This window comes from Python bivittatus, unplaced genomic scaffold, assembly GCF_059951505.1.
Source record: "Python bivittatus isolate LINGU-HERP-01145 unplaced genomic scaffold, Pbiv_v1 ctg000670_np1212, whole genome shotgun sequence".
Classification (NCBI taxonomy): Eukaryota; Metazoa; Chordata; class Lepidosauria; order Squamata; family Pythonidae; genus Python; species Python bivittatus.
The window spans coordinates 12,164,192-12,184,619 of NW_028277094.1; the positions used below are offsets into that span (position 1 = coordinate 12,164,192).

Consider the following 20,428-nt stretch of genomic DNA (forward strand, 5'->3'; position numbering starts at 1 on the left):
CTTCTGAAGCCGCCCCGGAGAAGCAAGTGCCGCCCCCTCATTAACCTCCCTTTAGCGAAGGAAGCGGCCCCGAGAGCCCGGCCACGCCGCCTCCCCTCGGGGCGAGGGCTGGGCCGCTGAGCTTCTGGGTCTTGCCACTGAGAGTCCTCGGGGCTTCCTGCCAGTCGTCCCGAGGAGCAGAGCCCGGACGGACGGCGAAGCCGGGAAAAACCAGCAAGCCCCTCGCGGGGGGCGCGGGATTCACCCGCCGAGGCAGCAAGCGCAGCCGCTGCTGGAACTGGGGCTCCCCGTTGGAGGAGGAGCAGCAGCAGCAGCCCCCCCGTGGCCCCCCACCTCCTTCGCTTGGTCGCTCCCCCGCCCCAGGACGCAAAGCAAGCACTGCCCAGATCCAGAGAAAGACAAGACCACCTCTTTATTACTTGCGCCCTCCAAAGTGCCACCACCTCCCCCCAAGCAGGCAGAGAAGAAGTGCCTCTTTCCACCGTGCCCCCTCAGGACCCCCACCCTGCTGTGGGAGACCCGGTGCCACCCCGCGCCCTTGGCCTCTGAGCAAGAGCACTGGTGCTGCCAGCGCCCCGGCAGGGAGGGAGCCGGCTGCGCCTGGCCCTCAGGGCACCACCCGCATCTGGGTGTTGGGCTCCCCCAGCATGAAGAAAGGGAAGACCCGCTCGCCAAGGAAGACGGCGTAGGACCGGAGCGCCACGAGCTCCCGTGAATCCACCTCAAAGAAGCAGATGGTGCCGCCCTCGTAATCCAGGTAGAGGCGGAAGCGGCTGGTGCCCGCTTTGCGGTAGGCAGGCGGCAGGAGTTCAGGCACCAGAGCCCAGATGCCTTCCTGCACAGAAATCGCGAGCGGCCCCTTCCTCTCCACAGACTCCTTCATCACCCCCACGGCCCAGCCGTGGCCCCCCGAGGTCACCTCCACCTGCCAGCAGTGCCGCCCCGAAGTGAAGCCCTCCTCCGCCAGGATGCAGGGCATCATGTCGAAGGCCCGGGGGCTGCTGACCAGGCTGTTGAAGGTGGAGTCGTGGGTCACGATCTTTCTGGAGGCAGAGAGCAGCAGGCGGGGATAGGCCGTCACAGGATCCAGGCTCACGCTGGCTTGGGGAGGAGGAAAGAGAAACCCTTTCAGAAAGGGAAGGGGCGGCAGGCAAGCTGACCACCCCCCACTCCTCCACAGGCTAAATCCCAATCTCTGGCTTTACTCAGAACAGCTGGGGCTGCTAGGAGTTGTAGTTCAGGCATCCCTGGAGAGCCACAGGCCCCTGCCCCACAAGACTCAGTTAGGTCTTGGCCCACGGGGGCAACCCCGATTCCCCACCTGGAAGCCAGTGGGCTGGGCCCCCTCTCTACACCTGGGGGCTGCTGCAAGTGCAGCAAGGGGCAGCCATGCCAGGACTGCTCTGGCCCACCCCCAGGAATGACCCAGGAGCTCCGCAGAAGCAGCCAGGGCCAGCCAGCCCCCCCTCCTTGGAGGGCTGGTCGCAAGAGTTGGGAAGCCCCTCTGGGTCTCTTACAGCAAGGCCGCCTGTCGGGCAGGACTAAAAAGCTCGGAGGCACCAAGAGCTTCCTCTCACGAGCAGCATTGCTCCCCACTTTTTAGCTCCCTGCAAGGTGTCCCTGGAACTTCCAAGCTACCCACGAGCTCCCTGCTTTTTGGTCAAGGGACGTGCCTGCTCCCACTTGGCTGCAGGCTAGTCTCCCCAGCTGAACTAGTGGGGTGAAATCATGCCACCTGCCCTACCCCCCCCATGACCCAATCATGCAGAGCTCAGCCCAGCCAGAAAGGCAGGCTGTGCCAGGAGGGCTGCATTGGGCAGGGGCTGCAGAACAACTGCCATCAAGGGGGGGCACTCCCCTCTGCTTTTCAGCCCCTGAAACCCAGCCTGCCTCCCAGTTTGGAGAGCTGGGGAGGGACTTCTGAAGGGACTCCATTTAGGCAAGTGTTTCTCAACCTTGGCTGTTTGAAGATGGATGGACTTCAACTCCCAGAATTCCCCAGCCAGCCATGCTGGCTGGGGAATTCTGGGAGTTGAAGTCCACCCATCTTCAAACGGCCAAGGTTGAGAAACACTGATTTAGGCAATTAAATGGCAATCATTCCCCTTTCCCTTCTCCATCCCCTCTCTCATCCCTCCAAGGACTTACCTCTTTGCACATCCGACTCCACTGGCATAGCTCCTGGAGAGAAAAACGAGAGAAACAGTGGGAAGTTATTTTGAAAAAGGTAAGAAACAGAATTGTCCTTCCCTCTGGTTAGTACGGAGGAGAGAGGAAGACACTCTTTCCAACAGAAGTTTGCATCCTATTACTTGTAGCTAATAATCCGTCTGGCAGGATGGTGCCATCCTACCCAGAAGACCCCCTTTTTGCCTTTTTTTTCTTGCGCAGCTCAAAGGCACCACCCTCTGTCTGTCTGTCTGTCTGTCTGGCCAAAGGCTCTTCAACCTCATGGAGTAATTCTTTGGACTCCGACAAAAGAGTGGCCATCTTCACACACATGAAACACGTCCTACAAGTGTGCTTGGTCCTGTTCCTCTAGCCATTTGCCGCCTGGTTTATCACAATTCAAGCAATCATGGCTTATTTATCCAACAGGATAACTTAGCAAAACCCTTGGATCGGCTTCCTCTCCACAACCCACTTCCTCACGTGGCTTGTTTGATCCAAATGTTGGGGTTGCTTTTATAGCACTTGCCCCCAAACTGCTGGGGGCAGAGCAAAGCAACCCAAGTTGCCATTTGCCCAACATTAGAGCCAGCCCTTCAATAAACCCCACCGTCCTATTCACACCTGCTTTGCAGCCTGCTTCATCCCATTGCTTAGCAGGGTGTCCTGTGACCTTTTGGATAAGGACAGCTCTCCAAACTCCTCTACCTTTGGCCCATTCCAGGGCAAACCCTTACCTTTGCACCTCTTCAGTGTATTACATATAAAAAGGTTTCTGAGAGAGAGATCCCATATTTTCTCTTTGAAGGCAGGAAAGTTTCCTTCTGGAGGCTGAGTCATTACTTCTCGGTACCTAGAGACACCAGGCAGACAAAGGATTATCCACCTGCGAGACTCAGCAGGAAATCTTCAAGGTTTTATGAGCAGCAGGCAGGTTCTAGAGTAGTTTTTCTCAACCTTAGCAACTTTAAGATGTGTGGACTTCAGCTCCCAGAATTCCCCAGCCAGCATGGGAATTGAAGTCCAGCTATCTTAGAGTTAGTTAAAATAAAGCCTTTTTACCAAATGGCCACCTACAGCATGTGCAATATGCCGGTTACCTCATCACTCCCTGTGATGGAGCGATAGCGATGGCAGCCTGCTACCCACGTCCGCCCCAAGGACTAATTGGTTATCGATTTCACATACACACACAGTGTTTCAAAAAGCAGCCCAACTGAGCTCCAGCAGGAAATAAAGACCCTAAACTCGAATCAGGGATTAGCCATCATCAACAATTACTGGATGCAGCCCACATCCTTTTAACGTGCTTTGGTCCAACTCAATGAGTCCGTTTCCTCCTATTTAAGTTCAGTGCGTAGCATAGGCACCTAATATGGCAATGAAGGGAAAAGCGTTACGTACCTGGCCATGACCGCTTTGATATCCTGGAATGAAAGAAAGGAAGAGAAAGGTGTGGATTGTAAGACAAGCTTAGCAGCAAACACCAAAAGCAAGCATTAAAGGCTCAGTCCTGCCCTTCTCGTCCAGATACGTTGTTTAATTTAGACTTGAAATGGAATAGTCTCTCAATACAGAGGAGCAAAAAGGGTTGACAAAGTTGGAGGCCAGGCCCAGCTCTCTCCCTTTATCAACCCAGGCAGATAATTGCTCATTCCTGAACCTCCTTAATTTGGACCCCAGAAATGGGGCACTTTTTTCAGCACTTAAGGAGAAAGCATCTTACTAGGTGAACTTTCTAATGCAGGGGAGGCTTATGTTACTCAAATGCAGTGAGCAGAGATGCAGGAAAAGTCCATTTTCATTGGGAACCCCCCCCCCCACTGCTCTGCACCACCCTCCAGGGAAAAGCCAGTTGAGTCAAAAAGCTTTTGCATAGGGAATATGGCCAAATCTTCACTGCCTTCAAACACCTCCTCTTAGAAGTAGGCTGCATCTGTTGAACGACCACCCCTCCATTTCACTGCCAAGGCCACCTTCACATTTTGGACCGCTCCCACTTCCTGGAGGCTCCTGACCAGCCTACCTGTAGGAATTCATAAGCAGGTTCTTCTTCATTCTTTTTGGCCAGCTCCCTCTTTAATGCCCTCACTTCGTTGTACTTCCTGACCAGCTCAGACAGCTCTTGCTCGATGTCTTCGCTGATTGACCGGGCCAGGGTCAGCTGCTCCGTCTGCACTTTCTGCACTGTCTCGTACAGCTCCTTGTATTCTGAGACAAACCTCTGACTGCCATGTTCCATAATTTTCTAAGGGGGGGGAGAAAGGAAGAAGAGCACCAGGAACAAAAGCCAAGCTTTTGTAGAAGCCCAAGTCGGACCACCAAGTCAAACCATGAAATCACGTTCAGCTTGAGAACATGCTAACCAAGAATGCCAATGGGATTGCACAGGACTGTAATCTGCAGCACCTCCAATTCAGAAGGCATTCCTTGCTAGCACAGCTGGAAGAACCTCTACCTGGGCTTTCAAGACCCTGTTGGGTGAGTCAGTGGTCTTATTCCAATAAGGCAAGTCTCTTGAGATTATGAACAAACTGTGGATGTGTTGCACAGATTAGCCATTGGACCACAGTTGATGATTAAGGAAAAGGTCTGTTAGGAGATACCTGTAATTCATAGCAGTGCCAAATAATGTGCAGTCTTGGTATGTTGGGGAGATGAACCCCCCTCTCATCAAGACACATGATGCAACGATCATTGCTGCTTCCCCCATCTAATTCCTTCCAGATGAGTTGGGCTGTAAGATGCTGGCAGGGGGGTTCTACCTCCAAAACATCTGGAGGATGCCAGGCTAGGAAAAGACTGGGCTGGTGAGCCACACCCACATTACCTGGCTTTAAAACTTTACTCAGGAATGAAGCTTTGTCAATGCAAATATGTGGAAAAAGAACAGGCAGCAGGGCAGCCACGGTCCAGCAGAGGAAGCTAAGATACCGTCAACATCTGTTGCCTCAACTTCCCCAATGGAACTGAGCAGAGTACCAGAGCGCATTCACGTCCCCCTCAGCAGAGAGCCTTCCAATGTGATACACTCCCTCCCCCCCCAATTTAATTCATACACCGCTCATCTCACTGTATAGTGACTCTAGGCAGCTCACAAGTTAAAAAAAAAGTATAAAGCTGCATATCTAACTGTGCACCGTAGGAGGGAGAGAACTACAACTCTCTCCAGTACGAGCTCAAGCCTGACATTTTTGCTTTCAAGCTACTCATAGGATAGGATACATTTATTTATATTTCAAATTTGTCACTGCCCATCTCACCACAGAGCGACTCTCTTCCCCAAAGAGAAGCAGACCAAGGACCTTACCTCCAGGTTTTGTCTTTCTGTTAGCACATCTGAAAAGCTGGCTCGGACGTGTCCCTCCCGAAGCTTCAGAAGTTCCAAAAGCACATTGATTTCACGCTGGAAGAGAGAGGCCATTACTCTAAACAGAGACCACACGCTGTGTTTGATTGTGGAGGGACCCAGGTCAAGGGTCCTCCCAGCCCTGAATGTTTTGGGCAGCCTTGGCCAAGCTATGGTCAGAGGAAGGAAGTTGGTTGGTTGCAGCCTGAACTTCAGTTTGCAGACAAGCTAGTTCCTCAGCTAATGCCTGCACATAGGTACGAATTAACTTTCTTCTACACAGGGCAAAGTTCGGGGATATATGTTCATCCTATAAAGTTGCTGCTGCACTCTGAGCAAAAATTTGAGCTACTTCAGTGTAGCTGGAGCAGGACCACAGAACATCCCAAAGCATAACATAGTTTGCTTGTTTTTGACTTAATGGTTCCATGAACTCAACCCATGTGGCTTATTAAACTCACCATGGTTACGCAAATCATATCTTAATACGATATATGCTCCCAGACAGACTATCAGTTTTTGCTGGAGTCACAGGGGCAAGACAGGCCAACCGCTTGGCAACTCTGCCCAACAACCAGGTCAACCTCCCTCACCACCCGGTCTACCGCAAGTAGGAAGCCAGTCCCTTTGAGGGAGATTCCTTCACTTCACCTGAATCCAAGAGTAACCCATCCATACCTTGAAGTTATGGGCTGCCTCTTCCATAGAAGCAAACACGTGGCCCACGTGAGCCTGGGACTTCTCACACTCGAAGCAGAGGAGAACTTGGTCATCCTGGCAGAAAAGTTTCACAGGCTGCTGGTGAGCCTCACAAAGCCTTTTCTTCAGGACGCCTTTTTCCTGCAGCTGCTTGATAAGCCACGAGACGCTTTCCAGTTGCCCATTTGGCCTCAAGGCCACGCTAGCAAAACTCTGCTGGCACTGAGGACAACGAACATTGCTCTGAGCACCTGCCCAGCTCTTTTGGATGCAAGCGCTGCAGAAGTTATGGCTACAGCTTAGAGTCACCGGCTCACTGAACACATTCAGACATAAAGCGCATGTAACCGCTTCCAGAAGGTATTCTGAGATCTTCCCAACATCCATCGTAGTTTCACAAAACTCCCTCTCAGAAATACCTCAAGCTACTTTCTTATAGCTTTCCCCACGTAAATAGGACCCTTTCGTGCTTCTCTCTCTGCCAATGAGCTCCTAATTATTTGCTTAACCCCTTCCTGAATCTCTGCTGGTCCTGCTGGGAGAAGGGTTGCTCTGCGGCCTCATGCTTGTGTTCTCTGGGGACAGTTGAGTTTTCCTGAGCACCGTGTTACTCACGACAGGGAAGACACTCATCTCAGCCCCCCGGGCTTCTCCAGGACAGACGGTCTGTCTGTCTGGACTTCTGCGGCCGAGTCTCTCCAGAGTTCCTCGCAGCCTCTTTCGAGTTCTGCTTTTGGAGCTGGCCCTGCTCCTGGGCCTTTAACTGCAGCAAAGAAGCAGGGGAGGCGACTCGGCCGGAGGAGCGTAAGAGAAACGGCTCACCTGCTTCAGGTGCTGGGCCACACGCTCTTAACGGCACAGAGACGTGCAAGGAGGGAGAGCTGGAGCCGGTCCCTCCAATCTGCCGCCACCCGACATAATTCGCCCTACGGGATTCCTCAGCCGCTGCGGCCGTCGGGTTTTAGTCCCAGTTCAGTCTGGAGGGCCAAAAGTTGATTGGGGCCCCCGGAGCTGATCCAGTGAACTCCATTTCACTTAGCTTTTGATGGAGTTTCAAGCATATGTCCCAGTTCATGTATTTAAATAAAACTTTATTCTGTGTTTTATTTTGCTTTTTATGTTTTTCTCGTATTTACTGGCTGTTTTTAGCTTTGCTGTACACCGCCCAGGGTCACCCGGGGGGAGAAGGGCGGCTACGTAGACTGGTTTAATAAACAATACGCGGTCTGCCCTACGGATGATCTTCGCTCATTACACAACGGTGGCGGTTCAGCCTCCGGCTGCTCTGCGTGTGTCACCCGCGGTGGCCAAGCATCCGGCACCCGGACCTGCCCTGCAAAGGTCTGGAAAACCACGAGAGGGCGGCCGAGGGCGGATCGTCTCCCCCGCTGGGCTGCTCTCCGGGGCTGCCTGGATCCCGGCAGCCGCGCGGGTCTCCAGGGCGGGGACGCCGCAGCCGCTGCCCGGCGCTACCCAGGCCAGGTGCGACGCGGGCGCCTTTGCTCCGAGCGCCCTGGGCGGGGCCGAGAGGGCGGGGCGGGGCGGGGCGACCCCCCTGCGGGCAGCGCCGCCGCCCCCCGCCGGCTCACCTGCAGCACCGCCAGGGCCCCGCCTCGGCCGCGGGGAGGGGCCTGGCACGCGCCTGCGCGCGAGGCGCGGCCGCCGCCGCCGCCGCCGCCGCCGCGCCTGCGCAGAGCCGGCGCCGCGAGCATTGTGGCGGGGCGGCGGCGGCGATGGCGGCCGGGCAAGGCGGCGGTCCCACGGCCAGCAGCGGCGACGGCGGCGGGGGAGGCGGCAGCGGCAGCGGCGGCGGGGGGGCGGCGGGGGCGGCCCCGCGTCCTCCTCGTCGCTGCCGCCGCCCGGCCCCCGCCCGCCCCGCCCGCCGCCGCCGCCCCCCCCGCCGCCGCCGCCGCCCTGCGCCGAGCCCGGCCCGGCCTTCCTGGGCCCCGGCCTGGGGCTGCCGGCGCACCTGACGCTGCCCTACCCGGCCTGGGGCGCGGGCGGCAGCGGGGGGGGCGCGGGGCTCTCCACCGGCGGCGCCGCGGCCTCCGCCGCCGCCGCCGCCGCCGCCCCCTCGCCGGGCCGCAGCCTGGAGAAGACGCTGGAGGAGGCGGGCAGCTCCGGCCTGCTCTGCCTCAGCGGCAGGAAGCTGCGCGAGTTCTCGGCCGCCGCCGCCTACGACCTCAGCGACACCACGCAGGCCGGTGAGCGCGGGCCCATGGTGCGCGGCGCCCCGCGGCCCATCGCGCTCGGCCCGGCCCTCCTCGGCGCCGCCCGCCGCCTCGCCTGGCCCTGCTGCCCGGGCCCCCCCGCTCTCAGGAGGGTCGCGGCGGCACCCATCATCCCCAGTCCGACCCCTTAGGCCTTGTTTCGAGGTCCCATCATCCTCGCCTGCTGACTGAGGCTGTGCCCTCCAGCATCCCCAGTCTGACCCCTGCGCCCTGCTCGGCAGGCCCCTCACCCCCGGACTCCCCTTTCCTGCCCCCCGGAAGGGTCGCGCCAGGATCCATCATCAACTTGCTGCGTAACTCTGCTCTCTAGCCCGCATCATCCCCACCCCGACTCCTTAGGCCCTGCTCTCCAGGTCCCATCATCCCCTGCCTGACAGTCTGTTACTGCGTAGGCCGTGTCTCTGCTGTGACTGGGTTGGGGGTGTCTTGATGGCCCCTTGCTTTGCTTGGTTTGGTTGACCTCGGGTGCAGAATGGGGCCCCGCCGTGTGGGGAGAAGAGGGGCTGGTTAGGGATTGCTGCGGGACGGGAGCAAAGGGGGCAGGGGCTGCGGGGGGCACAAGGCAGGGGCTTGGCTTCATTTGCTGGGCAGTTAATAAGGTGCTTCTTGTAGGGTGATACAGAGAGGCTGAATGGAGGGCAGGGGTGGGATGGGGTGGCCTGGAAGGTGTGTGCTAGAACCGGTGGGGACAGGGGAAGAAGGAGGGGCAACCAGAGCAGAAGGGCTGGCTCAGCAGTGGGGAGAGTTTCACTGTGCTGCTGGGTGCAGATGAGGAGGGGGGTGGGGCGGGATTACGTGCCCGGGTTGTAGGGAGAAGATGGTAAAGATGCCAAGGGTGGGCTGTTGGCGTGGTCAGCAGCTGGAAGTGAAGTTCTTGGTGCAGTTTGGGATACAAAGGGGCATGGAGGCAGGTCTTGGCAGAAGAGCATGGGAACGGCAGGCTGGTGTCATTATAGCGGATAATAGCAGATTAGTCTGAAGACACGAGTAACTGCAGATGGAGGAAGCTGCCATCAATGGCAATTTCCTCTAATGTAGATGAATATTATGGCTGGATGTAGACTGGGGGCTGAAGATTGAAATGCAGCAATCGGTAAAGTGTGTCTTCGAGCTCAGGGAGGGAGGGTTGAGAAACAGTGTGCTACACAAATCTGCACTTTTAATATTCAAAAATATTATTTATTATACTGTTATATTATGCAAGCCTAGGTTTTAGCAAAATCGTAGCTTTATGTAAGTTGGATCAGGCTATCCTTCAGAAATGTAAATTATGTTAAATCTATCCTCTTGCTTTTCTGTTCTGTTCCTCGAAAGTGACTTTACAAGATTGAAAAAAAACTTAGTCGGTAGCTTTATCATTCTAAACGCAGGGGTGGAGCAGCTCTTCTGTCAGTGAGAGCTCAGTGCTGTGGCAGTTTCTGTTGAGTACTAATTTGCTGTTTAACATCAGAAAAATTTGCTCTGAAAACATCAGAATGTCAGATGAAAAATTAGATTATGGTTTGCATAGTTACTGGCAGGTTTGCTTACCTGTTATGAGCATAGACATCTTCAGCCTCAGCAATTGCAGCACCGGGCTGATCTGTTCTGGTCTTGTGAACTAAGTGAAGTTGGGCCTCCTTGACTCCCTGAAGTCCCCAGGAGTCAAGCTTGACCTGAAACCATGTATCATCCGGCCTTGCTTAACTTGAAGTCAAATTCATTCCTGAATTTCTTCTAACTGTAAATCTAAGACATAATTAATAATAAGCAGAGAAGCTTGGATGACAGGAGGCACATAGATGGATTTCCGTTCTGTTCCCAAGCTATGAAATGTGCTTCCTTGGTTTTGGTTCTTCAGTCTGTTTCGTTTCTAATCGAACCTATTTTCTAATTTCTAATTCTAACCTACTTTCAGAAAAAGTGCCAGTACACATCTTTGGCATGCTCATCTGAATTAATAATAACTTCATTACTAAAGTATGTATTTTTAAAGTTTACTTATTATTTCTGTTCACCACCTTGAGAGTTCTGTCAGATGGAAAGGTGGAATATAAATTTAATAATAATAAATGTTGAGAAGGGCTTACGTGGACCAGCTGTCCATGAAGAAGCCCTCAGAGAGCTCATCCAAGGCGTTCCTGAATGTATTTTTTTAAAATAAAATTTTAAACACGTTATCCAGCAGAATGCAAAAGCTTTAGCTGCCAGTTATTATGTGGGCAGAGTTATTGTCGAGGGAGGTTCCTGTTCTGTGTGTTCATTTGTTTAACAGGAATAGAATGTGGCTTCCTGAACGCTCCTTGTTTTAAAAGGAATTCTAATGCTGATAATTACAGAGAGGAGAAATTAAATGTTGCAGGTAGTGTCTCCTTAAGGCACAAAGAGGAAAACATAGCCACTGCCTGTGGTTAGAGATTTGCTGGAAAAACGTGGTGAAATAGAGTTGAATGATGTAGCTGCATGGTTTGGATATAAAACTTGGGAGGTTTTTCATTTGCTTTTTGTTGGGAGAAATGCCAGGCCCAAGTGCTGTGCCAGACGAATAGCATTCAGACAGATCTCTTCTCTGAGCCTTGTATGGCAGTTGCGAGGCTGAGAGTCTTCGTTCTTCTGTTGTGCAGATGTTGAAGTACTCTAGTTGAATGTGCATAAGCAATTGTTAAATCAATAATCATACATGTTGCCTTTGCCATCCAGACCAGGTACACCTTGATTTCTGTCCTTAGGAGTACTGCAGAGCAAAAGAGTCCCACCAAAAGATCCGTAGAAGGACCTCTAAAGAGAACATTAAAGAAATGCCTTGGGCTGTGGTTCCAGGCCATTGAGTCAGATTCTGAGTACTTCTTCCTGATTAGTAGCCTAGTGTTCGCATTTAGTGCTAACTATAATAACTTCTCGGCCATGGAAGAGTGGCCCCACTTACGGTATGCTGTAGTATTCAGGATGGGAATAACTGTGATTAGAGGACCTTTGTATAGAAGATGCTTTAGCTCAGTGTTTCTCAACCCTGGCAATTTTAAGGTGCGTAGAATTCAACTTCCAGAATTCCCCGGTCCCCATTGAAACTGGTGGTAGGCGCTTGATGTCACGGAAGATGCTGTGGATAACTGAAATTACAAATGTGATCTTTAAGGGGCATGCAGGCTTGTTGAGAACAACTGTTACAGCATCTCAGCTTAGACAACGTGCCTATCAACAACATTATATAGCCTTGGGGATATAAGGTAAGAGGCCATAGTCTGAAGCTAAGAGACTGAATTCCTGCAAAAGAGTGTCTCCTGTCTTCCACTGGGTAGGTAATCCAAAAAGATCGCATAGTTGATGCTGGCAAAAAGGTTGCAAGGTGCCCTGGAGATTTAAGAAGGTCACATTTCCCTTGACCCATTTCCAGAATATAAGTTCAGAGCGACAGATGCAATTTCCTAAATGATTCTGTTACGTAGACAGAGATCGGGTCATCTCTGCTTGCTGTCCTTCCACTGTATCAACCTTTTGCATAACCCTTCAGGCTATTTTACACATCACAGTAAGCCAAGATAGTGGCTTACGGTGATAGAGCCAAGATGCATTGGGACATGCTACCTCACCTTTTTACAATAAAGAAATAGAGAAGCTTCTCTTTAGGTGCCCTGCCCTAGTTTGCGCTGGGGTTCTTGGCCTACATGTGCCAAAAACAAATCCTGACTTGAACCTTCGCAACCAGGAAAGATCTATTCCTTCTTGTAAATGAATTAATACACACGTTCAGCTTCACAGCTGAGCAGTGTGAAAATGACAAGTCAACAGTGCAGCTTGTTAGGCTGCTGTTTTGATTGCAAGCAGTATATCCTTATTGAAGATCTTGCTGCTTTTGCCCATGGCAGATAACCAGGAAGGAAAGAAATTAATGCTGAAGATTCAATGGATTTTCTACAACATCTGTGATGAATATATGTATTAAAAAGTAGCAATGTCTTAAAGGCTAATAAATGCTTTATGGCATACGATTCCTGCAGTGCCACAAGACTCTTTGTTTTTTGCTACAGCAGACTAACAGAGCTTCTCTGGATATTGATTAAAAATGTTTCTCTTCCCTCCATCCCTCCCCCTTTGTGTTAACTGAAAGTGATAGAGTTCAGTTGAAACACAGGGAAAATCCAGTCTAAATTTACAGTTTCCTCAATCAGAAAGAGGCAACCTTGAACTTAATGCACAAAGCTGTAATTTAGCTGTTTAAGCTCCTTTCACACCCCAGAAGCTTTCCAGCATTATCTGCACTCAGAACAATTACACTTTATAATTAAAATGTCAGATTTTGGAAATGACATCTGCCTCTTCACCCATGGTGGACAAATTCAGCCTCTTGTACAGAGATAGGTGGGATATTTTTGTCTTCAAACTAATCTGCTGGGCTGTTAGCTGAAAGTTTACTTTTAAGTAGTATTTAAAAAAAATGATGAAATTGACCATCAGTGCTTGTCATTGGTGTTCCCCTGCCTCCACTCTAGGATCTGAACTGGAAGAAAATGCATTGGCGACTTTGGAAAGTGCAGAATTATACTTCCTTTCCCATGTCTTCCTGCAGGGAACAGGATTTCTCTGAGATTGTAACTCTCAGTTTGCCAGCATGTCAGTGCTAAGCCCGGCAAAGGAATGTGATAGCAGAGCTGTTATTAACATGAGATTTGGTCAAGGCTTTCTTGGAACAAAGGGAAGGGTTGAAAGATGGGATGGCTTCTCAGGAATGGAATTCCATCCGATCTGGGTAGCACCTTGAAAACGGGCACCTTTTATGACTTCAGTTGGCACACTTTAAAGGTGTAAACGTAGAATTAGGGTCTTAGAGCTGCACTGATGATCGGTGTGTGCAGGTTCTGATAGATGGGAGCAGTGTGGGCGGAAAGCTCTCTGTGCCATAGAGGTGAGCCAGGGCATGAAAATATGCATTTGAAAGAGAAATGGAGTGCACTTCTGGAAGGGGTTGGTTTGGTGACTTGAAGGACTGGCATCTGGCCAGTTGACTGCCAGTTAGCCTGTGGTGAAGAACATGCTCTCTTTGTAACTTCAGAGCTTGCTTCTTTTAATTTAACTACAATCTAGTGAGGGCAGCCCTGCAGCTAGTAGGGCAGCCAGTGGGAGATGCTCTGCTGTGCTGTTCAACCACAAACACTGAATTGTCATGGTAGGGGTCGCTGGCTGCTGAACAGAGTCTTGACTAGGCTCGGGGAGGAGGTACAACTGGTCGAACTCTCAGACTCATCCTGCCTAACCCTAAACTGTTGTGGCTGTTTCCCACTAGGTAGCTTTTATTCAGCTGCTTAACAAGATAATACAAGTGTCATTAATGCTAGGAGTTGTGTTGATCGGGACTTAGATTGCAGAAATTGCTGTGTGTTGAACGTCTGTTGTAATGCAAAGCAAGCAGAACTTCTTCTATTCCAGACTAAACCTTTCCTGATTAACCTCAGTAATGTGCATGTTACTTTTCAGAAGTAAGCCAGATCATTTTAAATAGAATCTACAAACAAATTTGCATGTGAAAGGTGCAATTTTATACACACTTTGTAGGAAGTAATCCAACTGAATTCAGTGTGACTTTCTCCTGAGTTTACATGCACATAGGATAAATTTGCAAAAAAAATTTTTTTTTCCATTAAACATATGCACTTAATTATATTATTGCTGCTGGTTTATTTCTTACTGCTCATCACTTCTCGAATACTAAGATTAAATGAATTTCCAATTCTAATCCTGGTGGCAAGTAGTTTTGGCACCATGCAAAGAAATAAATCTGAACTTAATTGTTTGAATGAAAACCCAATCAAGCTAATTAGGCTTGAGAATTGACAAAGAAGTATTCAGGTGTGCAGAAGCCGCAAGGCTGTCTCTGTAGTGAAAAATGCACAGTATTATGTGCTGAAGGTTTTTGTAGAGTTAATAGATCTGGAGCGCAAAGATCCAGATGATCATTTGAAAGCAGTAGCAAGATACACAAGGCATTTATTCTTGGCACCCTTTCATGTCTAGAATTTTGTACCCCTGATCTCTAGCTATAACTTTGGTGGCAATATGCAGAATTTCAAGGATTAAAAGAAGTTTTTTCCTATTCTGCTTCCAGGGATGCTCCATTACAGATTAGATCCTTGGGGTGCCTTCTTCAGCTGAGAAGATGACCAGATTAAGAACTTTAAGGAGTTTTAAGCAAGTGAATAGGGTTGGATGTAATCTCTCCATCCCTAGAATTTTTTTTTTCAAATGATACATGTTTGGAATTGCTCATTCATTTCTAGATTAGTAGCTGTTGCCAGTTAAATAAACAAACAAGCATTCTTTGTTCACCTGCAGTACTTTTGGGAATTGTGGGATGTCCAGCAGGAGAACCAAAGCTTCAGTCCCTGAAGAACTCTCAGTCGTCATTCAAACAAAGTGGGAGATGCTGATTGTCTTGTTTGTTCTGTACTTCTGCTTATCAGTCTCCGTGAACTAGGAAGTTCTTAGAGTAGAGTGTTTGACTAGACATGTGGACATTACTTAGCAACACTTTTTCTACAGCTAGGTTCCCCCTTCCCCAAATTTAATAGTTTTTCCTGGCCACTCAAGGGTACTCACAATAGTTGCATACAGTTGAATAGATACAACTCCCCCCCCCCAAGATGGAAGGAATTCAACAGAAGAAAGTAACATGTCCATGCAGCAATGTTTGGGTCCCGCAGGACCCTCTGCTAGGTCCCTGAAGGTGTCCTGTCTTCCACATGACAGACCATAATCGGAGAGATTATCCCAGTCTCTCTGGTGTGTGGAAGTTCTGTCTGCTGCTGGAAGTTCTCTTCTTGGTGTCATTTGAAGGCCTTATTCTACTTGGCATTTTAAAGTATTTAGATTTGAAGTTAATATATTCTAAAAATGGTTTTTGCCCGTTCTTAGAAATTATATATTCTAACTAGAGCAGCTAGAGTCAAGTACGGCCAATAAATCTTTCTCATAAAAATATCCTAAGGTTTAACATTTCTCAAATTTGATGGCATCTCAATAGGAGGATTTTTAAATGGTATTTTTTGTTGCATGGAGTTTTGTAAGTGATATTTCCAACACCATACAAGGCCCTGGTTCTTAATAAGTGAAACAGAAGAGTGTTCTGACGGCTTCCCTTTTTTCCTGGCCGAATGAAGAATTAGCAAAGGTCTGCAGACAAGGAAGGGGAAGCTGTGACTTTGGGAAGGATTAATCAGCCTTCTGTGCTTGCTGTTCATGTGGCAACAAAGAGCACAAAGGGATGAGGGCAAAGATACCCTGTTCAGTGTCTTGTATCTGCGTCATGTTTGCATTGATCTGGGCTTCTTTCCGCTGGTTCTTCTTTGCTTTTTACCTTTGTTTGGGAAAGCTTACTGAGTCACTAGGCTGATGGTGGAAATATTTGCGCATTGAAAAGAATCCGCATTGAGTTTCTCCAAAGACAATATGGCTATTTCACAGGCTTGTTTTATTGGACTAGATCGCTGGGAGAGGATGTTGTAGGGCAGCAGCAGCAGCAGCAGCAGCAGCAGATTTTCGTAATACCGTGCGCCATTCATGCACACTGTATTTAAAGGGTTGTGTAAAAATGGTGAGAGGTCCCTGCCTCAGCTGCAGGGGGACTGATGAGGTTAAGCAGAAATGGGGTGGCCAAATGAAGTGGTTGGGCTCCATTCAGTTTGAAGGAAGATTCAAGGGCTGAGATGGCCTTTGCTGGTCAGGAGGAATCGGCTTCTACTGGAGGAGAATGGATTGTTGGGGGAAAGCGCTGCAGTGAATTCTTTACTTCCTCTCTTAGAAGGGCAGGTCATGGTAAGCTTCCAGATGTGCCTGTATGTTGGGTTCTGCATTCTAGCAGAAAATAACCCCTTCCCAGCTTATAGCCTCGGATTCCAACTGTAGAATTGTTTTATAAAATCAGATTACTAGTTGGTTATCCACACATCCTCTTGATCTCATTCAGGAATAGGACACTTGATTGGTAATCAGAAGATGAGCCTTGGAAATGTATTCTCCTGCTTTCCTTTTTTAGATCTTTCCAAGAACAGATTTACTGAAATCCCTCCAGATGTGTGGCAGTTTGCACCGCTTGAGACATTGAACTTGTATCACAATTGCATCAAATCTATCCCTGAAGCCATTAAAAACCTACAGATGTTAACATATCTCAATATCAGGTAGGTCCATTTTTCTTCTCATCGTTTCACATCAGAGGGAGCCTTCTTGCTCAAGATGACTAGAAAAGCATTCGCCACTCCATGCTGTGTACAGCTCAGAGGTTGCCAAAATGTAAAATTGTACAAGGGAGGCTACCTTTGTTCTTGATGTTTCTCTTTCACAGTGTGGTGTTTGAGATGCAAAAGTTACCACTTGATATTTCAGGTTGCGGTTTCTAGGAATTAAGTGAAGGCTGAAAGAACATTGCTGATCTTGCCTTCTTGTGGGAAAACAGCTGAACTGACCACAGTACTAGAGAACTCCTTTTTTTCTCAGTGAAAGGAATGTTGTTCTGTATGTTGTGGCTGCTACTTTCAAATATACTGTATTCTATTTTGGGTTTAGAGTGTGCACAATCCCCACTTTCCCATGTGAGCTTAAAGGAGATACAGAAAGTAAAATGCATGAATTCCTCTCATGCTATGTACATCTACAGAGCAATGGAAGGATGATAAATTAGCATGAAAGGAGGAAAAACTAAGGCAGCTGGGCAGGAGAAAAGATCAGAAAAGAGAAGCTGCCCCGGAGCTTCACAAAAAGAGTACAGAGAGGAGAGAGAAATGGAGGAAGACTTCACAAAGACCTGTTCTCCCTCTGCACCCACCCCCGATTTATGCTATTGTAGGTGTTGAATGTTTTGCTCCTACATGTGCTCGTGAGATGAAACAGCATTGCCGAGAAGGCTTTTTATATATTGTGATCTACCAGCGGGGCTTGTACTGAAGTACTAAACACTGAGTCAATTTAAATGGAGCACATAGTGATTTTAATTGCTTCTGCATCTCAAAACACGAACAATTAGTAGCTGCCAGATGTTAACCCCAAATGTCTTTGTTTCTCTCTAGCCGGAATCTCTTATCTACATTGCCAAAATACCTATTTGATCTGCCACTGAAAGTTCTGGTTGTCAGCAATAATAAGCTCGTGTCCATTCCTGAAGAAATTGGAAAATTGAAAGATTTAATGGAATTGGTATATATAATTGCTTTACCCTTCTTTATCCTTAAACCATCTGGTCCTTACCCTTTGGCTTCACCCTTGTTCGTCAACAAACTGGACTGCAACCTGTAGAAAAATTAATTGTCTAGAGCAGTAATGGGCAAGCTTCAGGCTTCCCGGTCTTGTGGCCCCAAGTTCATAAAAGTCTCATCTGCTTGATTTATTTGTTTACTTACATTGCGTCATTGACTGTTGATTTACACAATAGAGTGCAAGCTTTTGAGTTTCCAAGAATGCTTTATCTTGCAAGTTAGGTGGTTCGTTCTTTTGGTGTGTGCGTGAGAGGGATACCATTGAGTTAGTCTTGACCCCTAGGGAATGCCTGGACAGGTCCTTACAATTTTTTGGCAAGATTTCTGGAAGTGGTTTGCCCTTGCCTTCTTCCTAGGGCTGAGAGAGAGGGACTGGCCCAGGGTCTCCCAGCTGGCTTTGTACCCAAGGCGGAACTAAAGCTCACATCTCTTGGTTTCTAGCCTGGTGCCTTAACCCACTACACCAAACTGGCTCTCTGTTATTGCATGATAGTTACTATAATGTTGAACTCTTTAAATTTGGCGATGAAATTTTTTCTGTAGCTTTGGACTTTTTGCCTCACATTCTGCCCCTTCTGTCTGCTTTCTTCTCTCCTATTGATATAGTTCAGGGTTAATAATATTCAGAGGACTTCATTTTGCATCATAAAAGCTTTATTTGTGAGGCAGGAATAAAATATGTGGATCAGTAGTTCTACAAGAATTCTCATTGCCTGGTTCTGTGCCCCACAAGTTCAGAGAAAGGTCTGGAGACAAGAAGTTAATCCAAATCTCAAGAGAGGTTGAAGGAGTTAGGTGCGTTTAGCCTTGCAAAGAAATTCCTAAGAGTAAGACCAGTTTGATTGTTGAACCAAGAAGATGGTGGGCTCCCGTTCACTGGATGTGTTAAGCAGAGTCTGAATAGTCACCTGTAGGAATTGCTTTCATTCGGGTTCATGGGGTGGAACTCTGTGGCCCTTTGGACTCTAAGACTCTATGGCAGTGTTTCTCAACCTTAGCAACTTTAAGGGGTGTGGACTTCAACTCCCAGAATTCCCCAGCATGGCTGTTTGGGGAATTCTGAGAGTTGAAGTCCACACATTTTAAAGTTGCTAAGGTTAAGAAACACTGCTCTATGGTTTATTTGACTATTTCAGAGAGATGCCTTCTTTGAAGGCAAAGCCAAAAACATCTGTTTTAAGAGAATCCTCCCCCTTCCCTTTCTAGCAAAACTGAAGCATTTCCTTGCCTCTTTTAAAAAACAGGTGTCTCTCTTCAAGAAGCATATTCCCTTGATTAAGTCATTTGTGTCAGAAACTGCTTGTTAAATTTTTGGACATTCTGATTCTCTGTTCCTTAACTTAGGATATTAGCTGCAATGAGATCCAGGTCCTTCCCCAACAAATAGGAAAACTGCACTCGTTAAAAGAATTAAATTTAAGAAGAAACAATCTCCACATGTTACCTGATGGTAAGCAATATTCCATCTTCTCCCAGCATTCTTTTTGATTCATGGAGACGTGTGTCTTATAATGTCTGAATCTCACCTTTTTCTTCCTTTATAATTAACAGAATTAGGAGAGCTTCCTTTGGTCAAGCTGGACTTTTCTTGTAATAAAATCACAGAGATCCCTGTGTGCTACCGGAAGTTACGTCATTTGCAAGTCATCGTTCTGGATAATAATCCAATGCAGATACCACCAGCCCAGGTTTGTTAATCTCCCTTTTTTTTCAGTTCAGAAGTGTGGTGGGGTCATGGGTGGCATTCAGCTTCATTCTTCCTTCAGCTGCTCTGTGGAGAAAGGGCATAGGCTCTGTTTGGCCACATCATCAGATGGAAGCCCCTTTTCTGCCTGAGCGCTTCTCAGTGCTCCATCCAATATAGCTGGAGGGGGGCAGGTCTCTGAACCTTTGGTTCTGGAAGGTCTCTCCTGCAATCACCAAAGCTGTGGGGAAAATGAGCTAGTGTTCTGCTTCATCATCTCAGCACGTAGAGTTGATGAAAAAGTTGGGCGTAGCCAGCTGCCCCAGAAGCAGCTCAGTAGCTTAGGGTGATTTACAGTATGCCCCCCTCCCACACACACACATCTGGGAAAGGCTGTCAGAAATGGAAAGGGTTCTAACCCATCAGACTCAAATTCTGTTTTGGTTCCCCCCCCCCCCCATTTGCTTCTTAACAGATATGCTTAAAGGGCAAAGTACACATTTTTAAGTTCCTCAGTGTTCAGGCATGCCTCAGAATGGATAAGAAGCCAGACTCTCTGGATCTCCCTTCCCTGGGAAGAAGAATCCCTTCTCAGCCGCTCACAGACAGGTAAAGCTGTCTTTCCTTCTTGAAAGGTAAAAAATGAGCATTTGCAAATGCTTAGGGCCTGTTCTGAATCCCATGTCATGCCAGGAACTTCATCACTCCTAGGCTAAGGTTATTCTAGTCGTCCCATTCCTGGCACTGCCTCTCTCGGTGTTTCAGTTTTCTCTCCCTTCCCCTGTCATCTCTTTTCCCCTTGCGTGTCAATCATCACTGCTAAGGTATAGCTAAGTTAGCTTGTTGGGCCCAGGGAGCAAGAGCAGCGTCCCTGTTCTTCAGTGTGGATGAGATTAGACACATACACTTCCTGGTTTAAGCCAACTGCAGCTTACCATTGTGTCCAAGCCAGTTCAGGGTGTTCAGTCCTGGCCCATGTCATCAGCATCTCTCATTACTGCCTATGCTGCTGGGCATTCTTTGGGAAGGCCACAGGTCCAGTCCCTTCTTCAGGGCTGTACAGGAGCAAGGGAGT

General features: G+C 48.8%; 2 protein-coding genes across 3 annotated transcripts in view; one reads left to right on the top strand and one right to left on the bottom strand.

The window, feature by feature from the left end:
- Positions 1-490: 490 nt before the first annotated feature.
- LOC112541450 (zinc finger protein RFP-like) lies at positions 491-7,043 on the bottom strand. Its single transcript, XM_025170955.2, has 7 exons — positions 6,197-7,043; positions 5,480-5,575; positions 4,196-4,417; positions 3,574-3,596; positions 2,907-3,022; positions 2,149-2,181; positions 491-1,101 (listed from the first exon to the last, which is right to left on the bottom strand). The coding sequence occupies exons 1-7, from the start codon at positions 6,602-6,604 to the stop codon at positions 608-610; spliced, it is 1,392 nt and encodes a 463-aa protein (XP_025026723.1). The 5' UTR covers positions 6,605-7,043; the 3' UTR covers positions 491-607.
- Positions 7,044-8,089: 1,046 nt separating this feature from the next.
- The window catches only part of LRCH2 (leucine rich repeats and calponin homology domain containing 2), a 31,708-nt gene continuing 19,369 nt past the window's right edge, over positions 8,090-20,428 (top strand). Inside the window, exons 1-6 of one of the 2 annotated variants that reach the window (XM_088151481.1) lie at positions 8,090-8,421; positions 16,454-16,598; positions 17,484-17,610; positions 19,014-19,119; positions 19,221-19,357; positions 19,829-19,962. In XM_088151481.1, the coding sequence (XP_088007607.1) occupies positions 16,576-16,598; positions 17,484-17,610; positions 19,014-19,119; positions 19,221-19,357; positions 19,829-19,962 (527 nt within the window). In that variant the 5' untranslated portion in view covers positions 8,090-8,421; positions 16,454-16,575. The remainder of the gene's footprint in view (positions 8,422-16,453; positions 16,599-17,483; positions 17,611-19,013; positions 19,120-19,220; positions 19,358-19,828; positions 19,963-20,428) is intronic. The other variant, XM_088151482.1, reaches the window with a different exon arrangement.

Coding starts and splice junctions, on each gene's coding strand:
- LOC112541450 (XM_025170955.2), bottom strand. CDS start 6,604: ATGGATGTTGGGAAGATCTCAGAATACCTTCTGGAAGCGGTTACATGC. Junction 3,597..4,195: donor CTGCTTATGAATTCCTACAG/GTAGGCTGGTCA, acceptor CTTTCATTCCAG/GATATCAAAGCGGTCATGGC. Junction 3,023..3,573: donor ATCAAAGCGGTCATGGCCAG/GTACGTAACGCT, acceptor TGGTGTCTCTAG/GTACCGAGAAGTAATGACTC.